The sequence below is a fragment of the Elephas maximus genome, chromosome 16 (genome assembly GCF_024166365.1).
Source record: "Elephas maximus indicus isolate mEleMax1 chromosome 16, mEleMax1 primary haplotype, whole genome shotgun sequence".
NCBI lineage: Eukaryota > Metazoa > Chordata > Mammalia > Proboscidea > Elephantidae > Elephas > Elephas maximus.
In genome coordinates this window covers 75,822,995-75,841,412 of record NC_064834.1, presented here as the reverse complement: position 1 = coordinate 75,841,412, position 18,418 = coordinate 75,822,995, and the positions used below count along the sequence as shown (strand labels likewise).

Below are 18,418 nucleotides of genomic sequence, written 5' to 3'. Positions count from 1 at the left end.
GATGTGATGCGTGCCCTTTCGGGAATACACTGTGGGATCTGATAGCTGCGGGGGGCACAGCAAGCCTTGTGAAGAAAATAACACACTATCTCAGACTTGGAAGTTAACGCGCGTTAGGTTAGTCTATTCATTTGACAGGTCAGGAAACTGAAGCTTATAGAGAAGCTGTGATTTACATATAACCAATGAGTGGCAAGCCAGGCCTGCAACTCCTGGCGTAGGTCTCAAGCTCTCAAGCGCGGTTCGCCTTGTTTCCAAATTTCTTAAACTTCGTAACACAAAGTAGGTGGTCAGTAAAGAGCTACTGATGGTCAGCCTATTGACAAGGCTCACACCTGTCTTAAAAGGGAGGAAGTGTATTTGCACATTTGATCACTGGGAATTTGCAGTTCAATAGGAATCATTCGTTTTGGAGTTATTAATGATTTCTGGCGAGTTATGTTTATCTTTCAAGTTGTAGTGAGGATCGAAATCTAAGAATTTCAGGGCATAGTCGAGTAAATAGCAAAACTCAAGATAACTAAAAATGTTAAAACTTTTAAATACCTTAGATTTATGTAAAAAGCACTCTTATGATGCTTTATTTTAAAAATGCATGTTAAAAAGCAGAATTTATTGACAGTGTCTTAAAATTGTAGCATACAAATGAATCTAGTACTTTCTATTGTAATAATTCTTACACAAATGAACTTGATAAAAATTGATTAATCCATAATAGATTTTAAATAAAAGGATTTTAAAGTAAATGACTCAAAAGCAACCTTGGGATTGACACTTCCCAAACCTAACTGGGTTGGTTTATTATCTCACTGGGCTTATTTTTAATTGTATTTAAATGATAGATTGCCTGTATATTTTATCTTTTACTACTAGGGAACCGTTCAATAGGCTTCTCTGGTTATTTTTTTCTGATCATTTAGATTTTAAATGTGAATGCTTTAATTTTGATTTACTATTTTTAACCTAAAAGCTGTTCACATTGCTTAAAATAAAATAGTTGATACCAGAAGCCATATTTTTGGTGGGCTTTCTTTTTTAATTACAAAGAAAATAATCTGTCAATACATTAATCTTCAGAAACACAGCTGAGGTTAAAAAAATTGTTTCACCCTTTAATTTTATCGGAAACCCTGGTGGCGTAGTGGTAAAGTGCTACGGCTGCTAACCAAGAGGTCGGCAGTTCAAATCCACCAAGTGCTTCTTGGAAACTCTATGGGGCAGTTCTACTCTGTTCTTATGGGGTCGTATGAGTTGGAGAATCGACTCGATGGCACTGGGTTTGGTTTTTGGTTTTAATTTTATCAGCCTTTCTTTAGTCTGGGAGTCTGGCTTTTGCAGTCCCTGCTAACGTCCTGTTTATTGGGGTTCTTTAGTCTGGGAGTCTGGCTCTTGCAGTCCCTGCTAACGTCCTGTTTATTGGGGTTCTTTCGTCTGGGAGTCTGGCTCTTGCAGTCCCTGCTAACGTCCTGTTTATTGGGGTTCTTTAGTCTGGGGGTCTGGCTTTTGCAGTCCCTGCTAACGTCCTGTTTATTGGGGTTCTTTAGTCTGGGGGTCTGGCTTTTGCAGTCCCTGCTAACGTCCTGTTTATTGGGGTTCTTTAGTCTGGGGGTCTGGCTCTTGCAGTCCCTGCTAACGTCCTGTTTATTGGGGTTCTTTAGTCTGGGAGTCTGGCTCTTGCAGTCCCTGCTAACGTCCTGTTTATTGGGGTTCTTTAGTCTGGGGGTCTGGCTCTTGCAGTCCCTGCTAACGTCCTGTTTATTGGGGTTCTTTAGTCTGGGGGTCTGGCTCTTGCAGTCCCTGCTAACGTCCTGTTTATTGGGGTTCTTTAGTCTGGAGGTCTGGCTTTTGCAGTCCCTGCTAACGTCCTGTTTATTGGGGTTCTTTAGTCTGGGGGTCTGGCTTTTGCAGTCCCTGCTAACGTCCTGTTTATTGGGGTTCTTTAGTCTGGGGGTCTGGCTTTTGCAGTCCCTGCTAACGTCCTGTTTATTGGGGTTCTTTAGTCTGGGGGTCTGGCTTTTGCAGTCCCTGCTAACGTCCTGTTTATTGGGGTTCTTTAGTCTGGGCGTCTGGCTTTTGCAGTCCCTGCTAACGTCCTGTTTATTGGGGTTCTTTAGTCTGGGCGTCTGGCTTTTGCAGTCCCTGCTAACGTCCTGTTTATTGGGGTTCTTTAGTCTGGGCGTCTGGCTTTTGCAGTCCCTGCTAACGTCCTGTTTATTGGGGTTCTTTAGTCTGGGGGTCTGGCTTTTGCAGTCCCTGCTAACGTCCTGTTTATTGGGGTCTTTATTTGCTAGTAATTGCTCTGTGCATAAGCACAGGTAGGTGGTTCAGTTTCACTAGATGAGATGTAACACAGCCCACTGGTGAAAGAAAAACTCCTAAGAGGAGCCTTGCTGTAAGACAGTGCAAGGAGTCCTGGTGGCACTGTGGTTAAGCACTCAGCTACTAACTGAAAAGTTGGTGGTTCAAACCCACCAGCAGCTCCATGGGAGAAAGATGTGGCGGCCTGCTCCCATAAAGATTACAGCCTTGGAAACCCTAGGGGGCAGTTGTACCCTGCCCCGTGTGGTCGCTTAGAGTCAGAATTGACTCGACAGCAACGGGTTTGGTTTGGGTTTTTATAAGCCATTGCCGCCCCTTGGTTTTTTATTGTTTCCATAGCAGGAGCCAATCCTGTCTGACTTTTCCCCGTTACAGGTTCCTCAGTGGTGTGCTGAATATTGCCTTTCCATCCATTACCAGCATGGGGGCGTGATTTGCACCCAGGTCCACAAACAGACTGCTGTCCAGCTTGCCCTCCGGGTAGCAGACGAAATGGATGTCAACATCGGCCATGAAGTTGGCTACGTGATCCCTTTTGAAAACTGCTGTACCAGTGAAACAATACTGAGGTTGGTTTGGGGGGCTTCGTGTGCTCACCCCTGACAACCCTTAGCATGTGTTGTACAATCCTAAACGAGTGCTATTCTTGCATTCTACTTATTGGGCATCGGTGGTGCATAATACCAACTGGTTTCTTAGCCACCAGCCAGACACGGACCAAGTGTTTTCCCACACTGACTTCACGAGAGATTCCTTGTCTCAAAACCTGCCATGACTTCCCAGAAAGCTCAGGAAAAAGGTACAGCTAGTTAGGTTGGCCCACATAGTCCTTTGGGCTTCTACTTCTGAGCTCTGCCTCATGGCGGGTCCACACATGGCCTGTGTACATTGATGCATGTAGCTCTCCATGTGCTCCATGCATTCACGCCTCTGTCCTTCTGTACCTGCCATTCCCTTGGCTTGGAATGCCGCGGCTCTTCTGGGCTTGGCTGGTTTCTCCTAGTTGTTCCAGACTCATGCACGAGTCAGCCTCCTCCAGGAAGTCTTCCCTCACCCTCCCATAGTCTAAACTAGAAAACTCTCTGCTGGGCTTTCACAGAACTTAGGATGAGCCTCCATTGCAGAAGTTCGGCTTAAAGTCCTACAGGTCCCCAGGGGCTCTTTTTTGTATCTGGCTTTATTATGGGATTTCCTTTGAGCAAAGTGTTCCAGGAGCTTAATACAAAGAAGGAAAATTGGAGAAATGACTGCTCTGGGCCTGTGCTTCTCAAGCAGTTTTATATCATAGCTTACCTAGAAAATGGTAATATCTGTACAGCAGCTCAGGGCCATGGTCAAAGATGCTTGCAGCCAAAGATGACCAGCCCTGTCATAGGCTGGGTTCTCTAGAGACACAAAACCAATAAAGTGTATAAATATGTATATGTAGAGAAAGATTTATGTCAAGGAAATGGCTCACATAGTTGTAGAGGCTGGAAACGTCCCAAGTCTGTGGGTCAGGATAGAGGCTTCTCCTAATTCACGTAGCCGCAGGGACTGGCGAACCCAAGATTGGCAGGTCAGAGAGCAGGGATCTTACTCACAGGCTGCGAAGACCGATGAATCCCAAGATTGGCAGGCAAGACCACAGGTAAGCTGCTAGCTCAAGTCCCAAGAACCGGAGGCCAGATGAACAGGAGCCAGCTGCAGGATCCGGAGTGAGCAAAAGCCCATGAGCCTTGCCAGAATGTCCACTTATATTCGATGTAGGACACACTCACAAGGAAACTCCCTTTCAACTGATCGGGTACTCACAGCAGATGCCATCATGGAGGTGATCACATTATATCACATCTCGTCGTGGAAATGATCACAACGTCATAGGACTGCCAAACTACAGCACAACCGCCAAACCACTGAGAATCGCGGCCCAACCAAGTTGATAACACAACCTTCACCATCACAAGCCCCAAGCACACCAGCCCACCCAGCCTCTGCCTGACCATCCCAGTAGCTGGGGAGAGAAGCCTCTGAGGATCAACGTGTTTGCCCATTTAGAGTCCATTTGTGTGGCACACCAGGGCACCACAGCCCACCATTTGGGAAGGTCTGCCCTAGTATAAGAGGGCTGGGATGGTTTTTTTTTTTTCCACACCCATATCCTACATGTCTGACACAGTGCTTGGTCCAGGGAGCATGTTCGAGAATCTGATAATGAAAGGCAGGAGTCCTGCCCCATGCCAGCTAACTGCCTACAGAAGGCCCACGCGACTCATTTGGCTTGTGCTAAGCTGCTCTCCTGCAAACGTTCATCTTCAGAAATAGAAGGTATTGGTTCACAGGGAATCTTTAGACCAAAACCACTGTGACCAGAACTTATAAAATATGGTATCTTCTGTTACTATAGCCATGATGCCCTTGAGTTATTATATTAGCATATATTTATGTAAATAGTTCACAAGTGATACAAAAGCCCTGTAAAAACCACCTTGCTCCTTAAAATAAAAATTAACTTGCTCCTTTTTTTTTTTTTAGGAACTCACAAAACTATTTGACAGGTTGGACAGGATAAGACATATTCCCCTGAAACGGGGAAGGATTCCCTAAGCTTGGCGGGTTCATTCTTTATCCTTATATTTTAACATGGGTGTTCAAATTGTCATGGTTTTAATTCAGTTGTAAAGTGAGGACTGAACTAGGACCTATCTAGGTTCTGAAGTTAATGTATGTATTTTTATATCGTTGGTGCCATCTAAATGTTGGAAAGAACTCTTGGATGTAGCCATTTAAAAAATGAAATCATATAACATTTTTTATCTTAAGACAGAATTATGTTTATATATATACATACACACACATATATACATATACACACACGTGTCTGTGCCAGTGTGTGTGTGTGTCTGCAAAAGCCACAGAGACTCTAATAATGTCAGAATAGGTGTCTTAGGCTGAATTCTCTAGAGAAGCAAAACCATTGAAGCGTATTTATATAAATATAGAGAGAGAAAGATTTATCACAAGGGATTTATCTCAATGGCTCATGTGGTTGTGGAGGCTGGCAAGTCCCAAATCCATGTGTTAGGCATCGGGCTGGAAGCTTCTCCTGACTTGCGTAGTTGTAGAGGTTGATGACTCCAAGATCAGCAGGTCAGACAGCAAGCTACTGGTCCTAGGTCTTTGGAGGCTGGCAGATCCCAGAATTGGCAGGTCAGATGGCAGGCTGCAAGAACCAGAGGTCAGATGATGATGAGCCAGGTGCAGGATCCAGAGTAAGAGAGAGCTTTGCCAAAGGATCCATATATATATGGATACAGGCTGTGCCCTCAAGGAAACACCTCTTACATCAGATACTTGAGTAAGGCTGTGACTTGAGTAAGGCTGTCACTTAAGTATGCTACTCAAGATGCACCCTACACAAATCCTACGTCATAGAGATTTTAAGATTTATGACACATTAAATGGAGGATGGTTACATAGTATCACAAAAGGGAGGATAATTACATCAGATCACAAAATGGAGGATAATTACATACTACTGGGAATCCTGGCCTAGCCAAGTTGACACATAACATTAACCATCACAGTAGGTCCAGGACGTCCCTCACCTTTTAAACATCTGTTAGATGTTAGGCTTGACTTTCATGCAGTTGTTTTATGGTGAACAGCATGACAATGGTGAAAAAGTATGACAATTCTGACAGCCAGAGAAAGAACTACAATTTAAGTGGAAATATTTCTGCTTACCTACATGTAAAGAGCCCTAGTGGCACGGTGATTAAAGCAGTTTGAACCCACTAGTGGCTCTGCAGGAAAAAGATTTGGCAGTCAGCTTCGTAGAGATTTATAGCCTTGGAAACCCTATGGGGTTGCCATGAGTTGGAATCAACTTGACAGCGTCTGCATGTACTGTTCCTTTCTTAACATGGAAACTTGCTTTCAGGTGTGGTGGGTGGGGCTGCAAAGCAAGCACACCTTTAAAGGTGGATGGAAATTAGCAGCCTGTTTTGGCCTTTGCAGGTTCTGTTTCCTTCAGCTGTACCTGTCCTGTCTGGTCCTCTCTTGTTGTTTATAGCTTACCTTCACAGTTGCTCTTGTTGCTGGGACGGTGTGCTTTTTTTTTTTTAACCCGTGTGGAGTCAGCAGACACTCTGCATTGCTGCTCACAGGGTCTGAGTGGTGGGAAGAGTCCACGACTCTTGCAAAGCCTCCATTTGATAAGAGATAGGAATTCTTCCTTCTCCTCCTGGTATTCTGTGGGCTGAAGAGGAGGCGGTGTGGCTGTCAAATGAGTGTCTCCACCACTCAGTAGCTTGTAACCTGGGCAAGTGTGCTCACTGCTCTGGGCTTCGGTTTCCCTGTCCGTAGAATGGGGAGGGTGAATATACCTGCTTACCTACCAGGTTCTCGTGAGCATTAAGTGAGTTAGTGCACGGGACTGACACCTAGTAAACACACTTGTGTATGTTAGCTGTCTGTGTCATTGTAAAGATAAACTAAAACCAGACTCATTTCCTGATTAACTGTTTAAATCAGAGCATTTAAGCTTCTCTGTTGATTATGGAAGGCAGTAATCTATACTTAATATTGTCTTTTTCATTTTCTTTGTAACCTCCTGGTACCTATTCTGGTATTGGGCACATAATAAGCACTTCGTAAAGCTGATCTTTGTGCTTGTTACCTTGCTTTGGACCCTTTATGTAACAACCTAGTTCTTTACTTTTTTTTCTGGCCTTAATATCATGGATTCCTGAATATTACGTACCTAAAATAGTTGTTCTGAATTACATATAAGTGACATGTAGATTTCAAATAACAGACCCTCTAGATAACAGATTTTAAGAGAATTTCTCAAATTCTCGTTTAAGGTCAAATGATATATATAATTTTAGAAATTATTAATATCAATAAAACTTATGTTTTATGATATCCTTACCTATAGGGTTCCTATGAGTTGCAATTGACTCGATGGCAGTGGGTTTTTTATCTTTGGGAGATTTAGTCTTAGGAATTTAAAATAAAACAACTACATTTCCTGCTGGCAATGAACCTATATGTATTTTTACATAGTTACCAGTAACAGCATTTTTCTGAACACTGTACACATGATAATAGCATGAAGGTAAGAAATCTATCTCTGTGATATGCAGAAAAAATGAAGCTTCATATAGTAAGCTTTAGGATTGAGCCCCAAAAGGCAATTCCCTAAGTATTCTAGAATCATCTGGAAGGCCAGGCCATGATCGCTGAGTCTGGGAGAGTTTCAAACAAGCCATCCTCTTTCTCCCTTTTTAGTTAAGCCTGGATACATTTATATAACACACATGCCTCCTCCACCACACAGGGCGCCTTTCCTACTGCATGACTGGCGCTTAGGTAAGTGTTGCTAAAAAGGCAATAGAGACTTAATTTCTAACATTAAATTTAGGAAGTAGCATAGATTAAAATAATTGTTTAGGCAAGAGGCACTAGTAGCTTATATCCTTATATCCTACTAATTAACCTCAGCAAAAGATGGTCTGAAATCGAGATTTCATATGCATCTGGGTTTGCATCTTCCACAAAGTATAATGCTGCAGTATTCAAGGTAATTCTCTTTCTTAAGTTTGAGAGAAGGCGTGATCAGCAGTTTATCGCTGCTCACTTGGTAAGATGTGGGATACTCACAAGGTTGAAAAGAAAGGCATGGGGCAAAAACTGATTCTGTAAAGGTATAGAGAGGATGGACATGGACTTCATCTCCAGAATCATGGAGGCCAAGGAAGCAGTCTTTCCTAATTTAACTATAACATCGGATGCACGTAACTCTTCTGAACCTCAGTGTCCTCATTTATAAACAGGCTGCGGTGTCTACCTTGCAATAGGCTTCAATGTGTATATACCTTGAAGAATTATTCTGAAGATTAACTGCGATAATACATGCATCAGCATAAGGCCTGGCACACATTAGGAGCCTGATACATGTTTGTTTCCTTCTTTTTCTTTATTCCTTGTAAGGGGTAAACTGAGGACTGCCTGGGGTCCCCAAGACCACCCCCAGGTTTGATGATTCTCTAGGAGGACTCACCAGCCTCGGCATATGGCCACACTCACAACTAGGATTTATTGCAGCAAAAGGCTGCAGAGCAGTCAGCAGAGAGAAAAGGTGTATGGGGCAAAGTCCAGAGGAACCAGGTTTGAGTGTCTTAACAGCCCTCTCCCAGTGGAGTCACACAGGACGTATTTACTTCCCGCAGCAACTGTGTGAAATGTTGTCTACCAGGGAAGCTCGCGAGAGACTCATTGCCCAGGATTTTTATTGGAGGTTGGTCACGTAGGCACCCCCTGCCTGGGACATAATAAAATTCCAGACTCCAGAAGGAAAGCAGATATTCAGCATAAAGTGTATTGTTTGTACAAATAGTTCAGGCACAGTGAGCCACCTTATCACTTCAGAGAGTGGTGAGACCACTCTAAACTGCATGTTCCTCAATGCCAGCCAAGGTCCAACCTGCAGAATTGGTTTACTCAAGAAATAACATAGGGAAATTTGTAAATAGTGTCAGAAGAGGTTTGCATGGCAGAAACTGGAAAAAATCCCATTAAATATCACTAGCGAATGCCCTCCACCACTACCTTCTACTCCAAGAACGCTGCCCAGTTTGTATGCTGCCCTCAAATAAGTGGTGCCTCTCAGATGTTGGGTCAGTTAATATGTGTACCACATTTCAAACTTGTTGACACCAACATTTTGGTAATGTCACCTCCCACAGTGTGCCACCAACAGTCCCAATAATGGGCTATCTGGACTATGAAACTATGAAGCTGAGCACCCCCATTCTTTTTTTTTTAATACTGAGTTTTTGATGAAAGTTTACATAGTAAATTAAGTTACTGTGTGACAATTTCTACACATATTGTTCGGTGATATTGGTTCCATTTTCTAAATAGCGTCAACATTCTCATTATTTCCGTTCTGGTTGTTCCATTTGCATTATTCTTGCTTCCCTGACTTCCTGACCTTCTCATATGTGCTTTAGGGTAAATGTTGACTGTTTGGTCTCAAATAGATGATTGCTTTTTGTTTTGTTTTGTTGTATGTGAAAGGAACACAGTACTCACTAGCGATAGTGTTTATTTTGTGACCCAACCTGTTACTTAGTTGAAAGGTGAGATAGCTGTTCTTGTATTCTTCTTCGACCAGTGTGTGTGTTTGCTTACAAACCCCTCCCTCCATCGATGAAAGAGCAGGGAGAAATGCTAACCTGACAAGGGTATTTTGTGATATTACTTTTTTCATTTAAAAAGTTCAGGGCAAGTGTTAAATGTAGTTCCTGTTAATATTCATCGTAAATGTTTGGGCAGAGTTCTTTAACCTGGTGTCCAGGGATGGTCTTCAAAAGGTCTGTGAACCTATGTAAACTTTGTGCAAAACTTTGCTTATGTGTGTGTGTGGTTTTTTTTCCCTGTGTTTAAAGTCTAGAGATTTTATCACGTTAAAGGAATCTGTGGCCCAATAAAGATCTAGAGCCACTGATTTAGAGAAAAGGACATAGGAAAGTCAGTTTTGTTGTTGTGAGGAAGTGTTTTTGTTTGACTTTTCATAAGAGTATTCTAACTTTGATGTTGCTTCTCTCTAGGTACTGTACGGATGATATGTTGCAAAGAGAAATGATGTCCAATCCTTTTCTGGGCAGCTACGGGGTCATCATCTTAGACGACATCCACGAAAGGAGCATAGCAACTGACGTGTTAATTGGGCTCCTTAAAGACGTTTTGCTGGCAAGACCAGAACTGAAGCTCATAATTAACTCTTCACCTCTGCTGATTAGCAAACTCAGCTCCTATTATGGAAACGTGCCTCTCATAGAAGTGAAGAATAAGCACCCTGTGGAGGTTGTGTACCTTGGCGGGGCTCGCAAAGATGTTTTTGAGTCTATTTTGAGCCTTATCTTTGAAATTCACCACTCTGGTGAGAAGGGCGATGTGGTAGTCTTTCTGGCCTGTGAACAAGTAAGTAAGTAACATTCTAACCTAACAGAGCGAGTTTGCTAATCAACTGTTTAAATGTTTGCTTCCATCATATTTATTTTTTATACTTTAGGAGAAACACAGATAGGGTAAAACCTGTGCTGCCAGTTACTGGCATCTGTAAAGGGAGTAGGAGGTATTTCTAAAATCACATGCGGTTCTGAAAACAAAGAACGGGTAAGGCATTTTGAGGAGATTCTAGAAATGATCTCCAGAGCCAGCTCCCATCCAGATGCAGGGTGAAGCATGTGCTGCCCCAGACAAAAAGTTGGTACTACCAGCAGTGAGTTGGCATCTCTCAGTGGAGCAGGTATATGCTGACTCATCACAGTCATGGCTGCCTTGGGTTTGCAGTGAGTCGGGATCTCAGTGGAGAAGGTGTATGCTGACTCAGCACTCAGCACACTCGTGGCTCCCTCGGGTTTCCTCTGAGTCGGTGTCTTAGTGGAGAAGGTGTATGCTGACTCAGCGCACTCATGGCTGCCTTGGGTTTGCTGTGAGTCTGGATCTCAGTGAAGGTATATGCTGACTCAGCACAGCCATGGCTGCCTCATTGTGTCTTAATGGAGAAGGTATATGCTGACTCAGCATACTTATGGCTGCCTTGGGTTTGCTGTGAGTCAGGATCTCAGTGGAGAAGGTATATGCTGACTCAGCACACTCAGGGCCGCCTCGGGTTTCCTCTGAGTCGGTGTCTCAGCGGAGAAGGTGTATGCACACTCATGGTTGCCTTCCTTATGACAGGCAGCATTTGCTGGAGATCAGCACATGCTTGGCAGAGAGCTAAGTAACAAAGAATCACCCACAAATGTTCTAAAATAGTCGGTGGGGTGTTAGGCAGAAAAAAACCATTTACAGCATATGCAGAAGCCCTTCTCCCTAGATTGGAGCTCCTTTTCTTAAAAAGATGAATGAGAAAGATCTTAACTTGGATTTCTTGAAAATATCTCTTCAAAAGAACTGAAAATACACAACTGAGCATCTTTTCTATTCTCTGTTAAATTGCTTTTATATAGTCAAAGTGTCATTTGGGGTTGCCTTTTTTTTTTTTTAATTGAAGCTACACTGGCCCTACTTTCTCCACTACCGTTGGCTGAATCTCAAAGCCTCCAAAATAGAAAGAATTATGCAAATAAGGCACGTTATACATTTTTTGTCAACTGCATGGCCCCTCCCCCTCGCTATTTCCTAGGTGAGCTATGCTTCGTGTTATGTGTGTGTGCATGCTGTTGACGTGGTGTGTATTTGTGATAAGAATACGACTTCTTAGAAACTAATTGCTTGGCCATTTTCTCCCCTACCCATCTTATCACACCAAGAGTGAAAGCACTAGTCTTCGGATCATGACCCAAATTTGTAGAAACCCAGAAGGAGATCGTTTGGTATTGGCTGAGCCAGCTGCTGAACAAAGACAAGTACCTCAGCTTGTGTGCCCGAGCCTTTTCTAAGTATCCTTGTGCTTTCCGAGTGTTCAATTTTATATTCAAAGCATAAAGGAGGACTAAGGCTCCTAGCTTTAGGAACTTTAGACAGTTTTCTTATAACTTAGATTTGATCTGTTTCCTTAAAATCATTTAGAATCTCAGTGGGTAATAATAACTACAGCATACTTAGCATTTTTGTGTGCGTGCGTGTACAGAGTGTACATATCCCCTGGAATCCTAAGTGAATGCGATCTTCTACCCGTGACAGTGACTTACTCTCTGTGGTCATTCCTTAAATAAATTTCATGCATGATCCAAGATATTCAGGAAAGTCCTGAGAAAGGTAATGAAATGATTAAGGAGATAGGAGAAGGATCTATGAAAACAATTAGACAGTTTCAGTGTAACTGGGTAAAGCTTAAGGAAGGGAAGAATGGCAAAATTAGAAGTCCAAACATTTGAAAGTTGAAAAAGAGGTGGGAAAAAAAAAGGACACTTCTGCAAAAAGAGTCAGATTACGCAAACATGCCAAAGTGGGCTTTTGAAAAATAAAGCTCACAGGCAAGCTGAACACAATTCAGTATTCCAGTGGGCTTTTTCTTTTTCACTACTATGTCAGGGTTACCATTAAGATAGTTCCTTTCCTCTGGCCTTGAAATTTATCTCTTGAGAGATTTGTCTTGCTCCGAAATCTGTGTTAACAACTATTGGTCATTTTTTCCCCATGCTGTTTGAAACTTTGTTGGTTTCTGTATAAAACTCGTAAAACCTTCCATACCACGTAAATATCATATGAAAACAGACCCAAACAGTCTAATGGAAACATATTGTCACTTTTTAATTATAAGAAATACAACATTGTAAATTGCAGAAATATTTTCAGCCACTTTGGTTTGGCGAGCCAGTGGTCCGTTCCCACTGGGGTGGCACTGTCTTCTGGTGTGTTCTCCACTCCCACCCGGGTCCACGGGCTGCCCAGTGCCTTGGTGCTTAATTAAGACTGAGAGCCCTGAGCATTCACGGTGTGGTGTTCCTTATCACTCAGCTGTCTTTCTCTCTGAAAACAAAAGGTGAAATAAACAGAAAACATCTGTGGAGATTTGTGGTAATGCCCATCTAGCCAGATCAGCCTTAGAGGCTTTACGCTGTCACAGAGGTGTCTGTATGTTGGTTTTCCTGGGAAACATTCTGTGCAGCTGTGAGTCTCCTCTCACTTTTTTTGGTTCTAGATGCCTTCCTTCGCTGTGGGTGGCTGTGTTTTCTGTCCCTCTACAGGTGGTTACAGGGAAGTCCCACGTATGTAAATGCGCATCGAGGAAGAATCAAGGAGATGAACGTGTGGAAGGGTTGAAGCAGCAGATACATATCTTAAGAACTTTTTTCTCGTGTCAAATTCTGAAGATTATGTCCTCAAAGCCCTTTCTCAGCTGTGCTTGAGGGGTCTCTATATCTATTTTGCTTTGCTTTTTGTCTTCTGAAGATTTCCTTTTTCCCTCCCATTTAGAAAATTCAACATTAATTCAACTTTAGAACCCACCTACAACTAAAAAGTTTTAGTACCTAGAAGTAAATAAAAATTAGTGGCAAAAATTGCTTTTTAAACAGCTTCCTAAGAGAATAAGAGTAAACATTTCAGTGCAATTTGAAGGTTTCTTTTGATAGGAATTTTTCATGCGTGGGCTGCTGGAAGGGCTCTCCTCTGCCCACTCAGACGACCTGCTGAGGGCTGACACTGCTGAGAAGCTGGCAAGATGTAGCCATCAGGGAGGAACGTGTGGGTAGCCTGTGAGCTGAGCAGGGCAAGGCTCAGGAGAAGTCCGCCCCAGTGCTTAGCCTTGCCCTTTAGGATCAGAATGACGAAGGGAGCAGAAATGGAAAAATGGAGAAATCGCTTTGTTCTCACTATCCCAATCTGCAAGCTTCCATTGATTAAGATGAACAATCATGCTGTTTGCTTGGTAAAAAATCTATCCCAAGTAAACAAGTGTGTGCTGAAAATGAACGGTGAGCAAGAGAACATTGCTGCACGAATTCTGGGGTGGAGCCCAAGAAGCAGCCCTGCCACTGCTGCTGGGGCCACTCTGCAGCTCAGCAATACCCTGAAACCGGCCCCCCAGCTCTTAGAGACACAGCACCTTCCCAGTGTTCTGGGCAAGTCCTCTGACAAGTCCATCTTACAGAACCCTTGAGTTAATTCAGTCCTGTTCTGCAAATGAACTAGAAAGGAAGGAGACACGAGCTGGAGATATGGAAAATGGAATGGAGTCTTAAAAACTAGCCGTCGCGGGACGTCATCTTTCCTACTTACAGTTTTAATTAAATCTTTTTTAGTAATGTAAATGGGGCTTCTTCCATTTGGTAGTTTGTTAGGCCCTAAACTAAAAAAAAACCCAGACCCGTTGCTGTCGAGTCAGTTCCAACTCATAGCAACCCTGTAGGACAGACCCTATAGCAACCCTGTAGAACTGCCCCATAGAGTTTCCAAGGAGCGCCTGGTAGATTCGAACTGCCGACCTTTTGGTTACCAGCTGTAGCTCTTAACCACTACGTCACCAGGGTTTCCTGGTAGCCCTTAAGAAGGCAGAAATTTTAGAAACAGATTAAAAAGGAGTAAGAATAATATTAAGTGACATCTTCTGTATATGAGGTTCAAAAAATTGTTATGATTTGAAAAATATTACCTAAATTGCTTCTTCTTTTGAGCATATTACACCAATTATTTGTGTGTAGGTTTTTTTGCAAATAATTTTCTATCTTTTTCTCAATATATCTGACAGGGAAACATTAAAGAGGGCATTGCTGAATGCCGGAATCATACAGAGATGTAAGTGGCAGTGAATGTTTCCCTGCCTGTTTTCTTGCATTTCTGCTATTTTAACATGCTGACGGGGTCAAAGTCATTTTCCCGATAAAGATTCTGATAACAGAGTTTGCAGTATATGTGCTTGTCGTGGATTGAATTATGTCCCCCAAAATTGTGTGTCAATTTGATTAGGCCATGATTCCCAGTATTGTGTGGTTGTCCTCCATTTTGTGATTGTAATTTTATGTTAGAGAAGATTAGGGTGGGAATGTAATACCACCCTTACCCAGGTCACATCCGGTGATCCAGTGTAAAGGAAGCTTCCCTGGGGTGTGACCTGCACCACCTTTTATCTCTCAAGAGATGGAAGGGAAGCAAGCACAGAGTTGGGGACCCCATACCGCCAAAAAAGCAGCACCAGGAGCAGAGCGCATTCTTTGGACACAGGGTCCCTGTGCCTGAAAAGCTCCTCAACCAGGGGAAGATTGAGGACAAAGACCTTCCTCCAGAGCCAATAGAGAGAGAAAGGCTTCCCCTGGAGTTGACGCCCTGAATTTGGACTTTTAGCCTACTTTATCTTAAGAAAATAAATTGCTCTTTGTCAAAGCCATCCACTTGTGGTATTTTTGTTACAGCAGCGCTGGATGACTAAGCCAGTGCTTTTATAGGAAATGCAGCAGTTGTTTGATAATTTTTAGTTCTGCAACCATTAAAGCATAGTGATGCATTGTTCTTGATGTGAGAATAACTTGTGTTTACCTGTCGTCTTAATTGGCGGGAGAAATTTGCATGAAGCTAGAAAAATAGGGTAAATGCATAAATGCAAAGATGGTACATTTCACAAGACAAAACCTGTTTTGGACAAACAGCAGTGAAATTGTTTATATATTATATTTAACTTCCCTAAAGAAAAGTTGTCACCCAGTTACACCTTTTTCCCCTAACTTAACGACACAGGTAACAACACAGGCATTTCTCCCCTGTGTAGATTATGCGGCTGTTGCCCGTAGTTTTCTTTAACTCAGACTTTTTAAAGAGTAGTAAGCTTGTTTGTTGTCTATTCTCATAGATGATGTTACTTTTTCACTTTAGGATATAGAAAAAGCATATGAAATTGTCTGTCAGGACGGATCTAATTTAAACCCAGATCTGGGAGAGCTGGTGGTGGTTCCTTTGTATCCGAAAGAGAAATGTATGCTGTTCAAGCCGAACGACGAAACGGAGAAGGGAAGCCGTGTTTATCAGAGACGAGTGGTGCTGACAACGAGCTCTGGAGAGTCTCTGATCTGTAGCAACACTGTCCGATTTGTCATTGATGTGGGGGTGGAACGACGAAAGGTAATTACCGTGGAGCAGGTTACACAGAGTCGCCTTCCTGGGCTTCCGTCATTTTAATGTGTGAGCCCAGCGTTCTGTCTGATCGGTCACGTGTGCCAAAAAGAATGACCACAGCCAGTAAGAAAACTCCTCTCCGCATGGTACTGCCTGTCGTTAGCATTTTGGCAGCCTGGAAACAAGCTAACTGAATTGACTGAAGTGCCCAAGGAAAAAGTTCTGAGGAAAGGTGCAGCCACTGAAGCACAAAGGTGGTGGCTCTTGTCAGTATGTTTCCTTGAGCTGAGGTACCAGCAGAGGAAAGTACTTGGCCCCTGAGCTCATCTGTCCTCGTGTACATCAGCTGGGTATTTTTGGTAACTCTTTTATCGAAATAATTGACATCCTCCCCCAGGGTGTTTATTAAAAATTAGTTTCAAGTACACTGACTGAATTTTAGCAAAATTTGTCTTTATAATTGACATGATACAATTCTATCCTAAATTAAATATATATTTGTTTATTTATCACTACCCTTAAACAAAATTAGGAAAAACGAAAACAGGGTGTCTCAAACTCTCCAAAGCACTAGAACTTCAGAAGGTATAGATAGCAGCATTTGAGACCTGAGAGGAAGCTCCCAAGTTTTGATTCATTTGCCCGTCTTCACTGTTGAGTAGGCTTTTATCCCTCGAGGAGACCATGGGTCTTCTAAGTAGCCTTGTCTCACTGTGACAGAACGATCTCAGCCATTGTGAAGGTTTCCTGGGAAGTGGGTTGGTCTTGATTGTGTCAGTCCACCATTCAGAGAACACAGGGCTATCATTCAACTTCTGAAACCACCTGTAAAAAATCACTGTTAATGCCATATGCAGTTTTTGTATTGGCTATTAGACTGGGAAATCTCGGTCTGTGTTAGGAAGGTGAGGCCAAGGAGACCCCGGTGAGTTGAACAGAACTTTGAAGAAACATGTTGCTGTCAGATGATAATCCTTTCTCTGGTGGCATATGAGTATCCGTTGCTATTCCCCAGTGTAGGGCTTCGAGATGTGACACACCGGTATTTCAGCAGCGATACAGAGGCCCTATATTTATTGGAGCCACAATGAAAGCAGACAACCCTTAAATCCGTTTATCAAAGCACTTGCAGTTTCCATTTCAAGGCAAGTGAAACAATAATGAATATTGTACAAAGAGAGTGAGTCTGTAGCAAAGCATTTCATGAAGTAAAGTGCTGCAAACAGCACAGAGAGCCTGCTCAATCTTGAGTTATCTGATGCTAAATACGCTGTCTTTCCACTTACAGGTGTACAACCCTAGGATAAGAGCAGACTCCCTCATCATGCGGCCCATCAGCCAAAGCCGAGCAGAGATCCGAAAGCAGATCCTCGGTCCGTCTTCTTCAGGTAGCAAGATAGACGTGAAAATGCAGTGCTGACATTCTTGCGTGAAGACAGCCCAGACGCATTACAGCCACCCTCCTTGGTTTCTTCTAGGCAAGCTCTTCTGTCTGTACTCTGAAGAATTTGCCTCCAAAGACATGAAGCCACTGCAGCCAGCAGAAATGCAGGAGGCCAACCTGACCAGCACGGTGCTCTTTATGAAGAGGGTAGACATCGCGGGCTTGGGCCACTGCGATTTCATGAACCAGCCAGGTAGCTTTGTGTTCACGTGTTAGCAGAGCTCCTGGGCAGAGATTATCTTCTTCCGGTATGCCCATCCCCAGTCCTAAGAGCAGCTGAGACTTGGTGGTGGTGCAAGCAAGCCCGGGGGCTTAGTTTGTACAGAAGCGTTTTTCCCATCGCGGCCCATGGTGTTAGGTGCTGTTGAGTTGATTCCACCTCCTAGCAACCAACCCCACGTAACAGAGTGGAGTTGTCCCGTTGGGTTTTCTGGGCTGTAATCTTTACGGTACCTGATTGCTGGGTCTTTCTTCTAAGGAGCCACTGGGTGGGTTTGAACCGCCAGCCTTTCAGTTAGCTGCCCAGTGCTTAACTGCTGAGCCACTAGGGCTCATTATTTTTTTCCACTAGAGGTAAAAATTCCCTAAAGGTAATTTAAAAAAAGACCTCAGGGGCTATCTGTCCTGACACTGGAGAATTTTCTGCCATGGGACACTTGAGCATGACAGGTTGTGCCAGGCCAGCAGATACAAGGAGGGTGTGTGGGGTCTGGAGGTGCACGGCCAAAATCAGTGGAGGGTAAAAGCAGGATTCTTGGCAGCGTTAGCAGAGTTGCTTGGTGGGGACATTTGTAGGCAGATGGTCCTTCGTCATGAATCATACTATCACCTGGTGAAAAGTCACCAGAATTCTCTTTGTTTGTAATACAGGTCAAACTTGTGTGCAAAGGAGGTAAAATTTTTAAACTGGGGACTGAGGCTTTATAATTACCACCTGAGAGTTTCTGTCCTAAGGACTGTCTCCTCTAATGAGGGCACTGAGAAAAGCACTGTGTCCTGTCAGAGGTGTTGGCTCTCTCCCATCTGGTATCAGACCTTAGTGGGACTGTGACTGCTCCCGTGGCTGGTTGCGTTATTAGGAACCACCAGAATATGGCATAAAGAGGC

The 18,418-nt window shown here is 43.3% G+C and overlaps 1 protein-coding gene across 3 annotated transcripts in view; it reads left to right on the top strand.

The window, feature by feature from the left end:
- The window catches only part of DHX32 (DEAH-box helicase 32 (putative)), a 53,002-nt gene that overhangs the window by 19,422 nt on the left and 15,162 nt on the right, over positions 1 to 18,418 (top strand). For all 3 annotated transcript variants that reach the window (XM_049854863.1, XM_049854865.1, XM_049854864.1), the window contains exons 3-7: positions 2,695 to 2,888; positions 9,918 to 10,290; positions 15,628 to 15,873; positions 17,156 to 17,255; positions 17,346 to 17,504. In XM_049854863.1, coding sequence (XP_049710820.1) covers positions 2,695 to 2,888; positions 9,918 to 10,290; positions 15,628 to 15,873; positions 17,156 to 17,255; positions 17,346 to 17,504 — 1,072 coding nt within the window. The remainder of the gene's footprint in view (positions 1 to 2,694; positions 2,889 to 9,917; positions 10,291 to 15,627; positions 15,874 to 17,155; positions 17,256 to 17,345; positions 17,505 to 18,418) is intronic.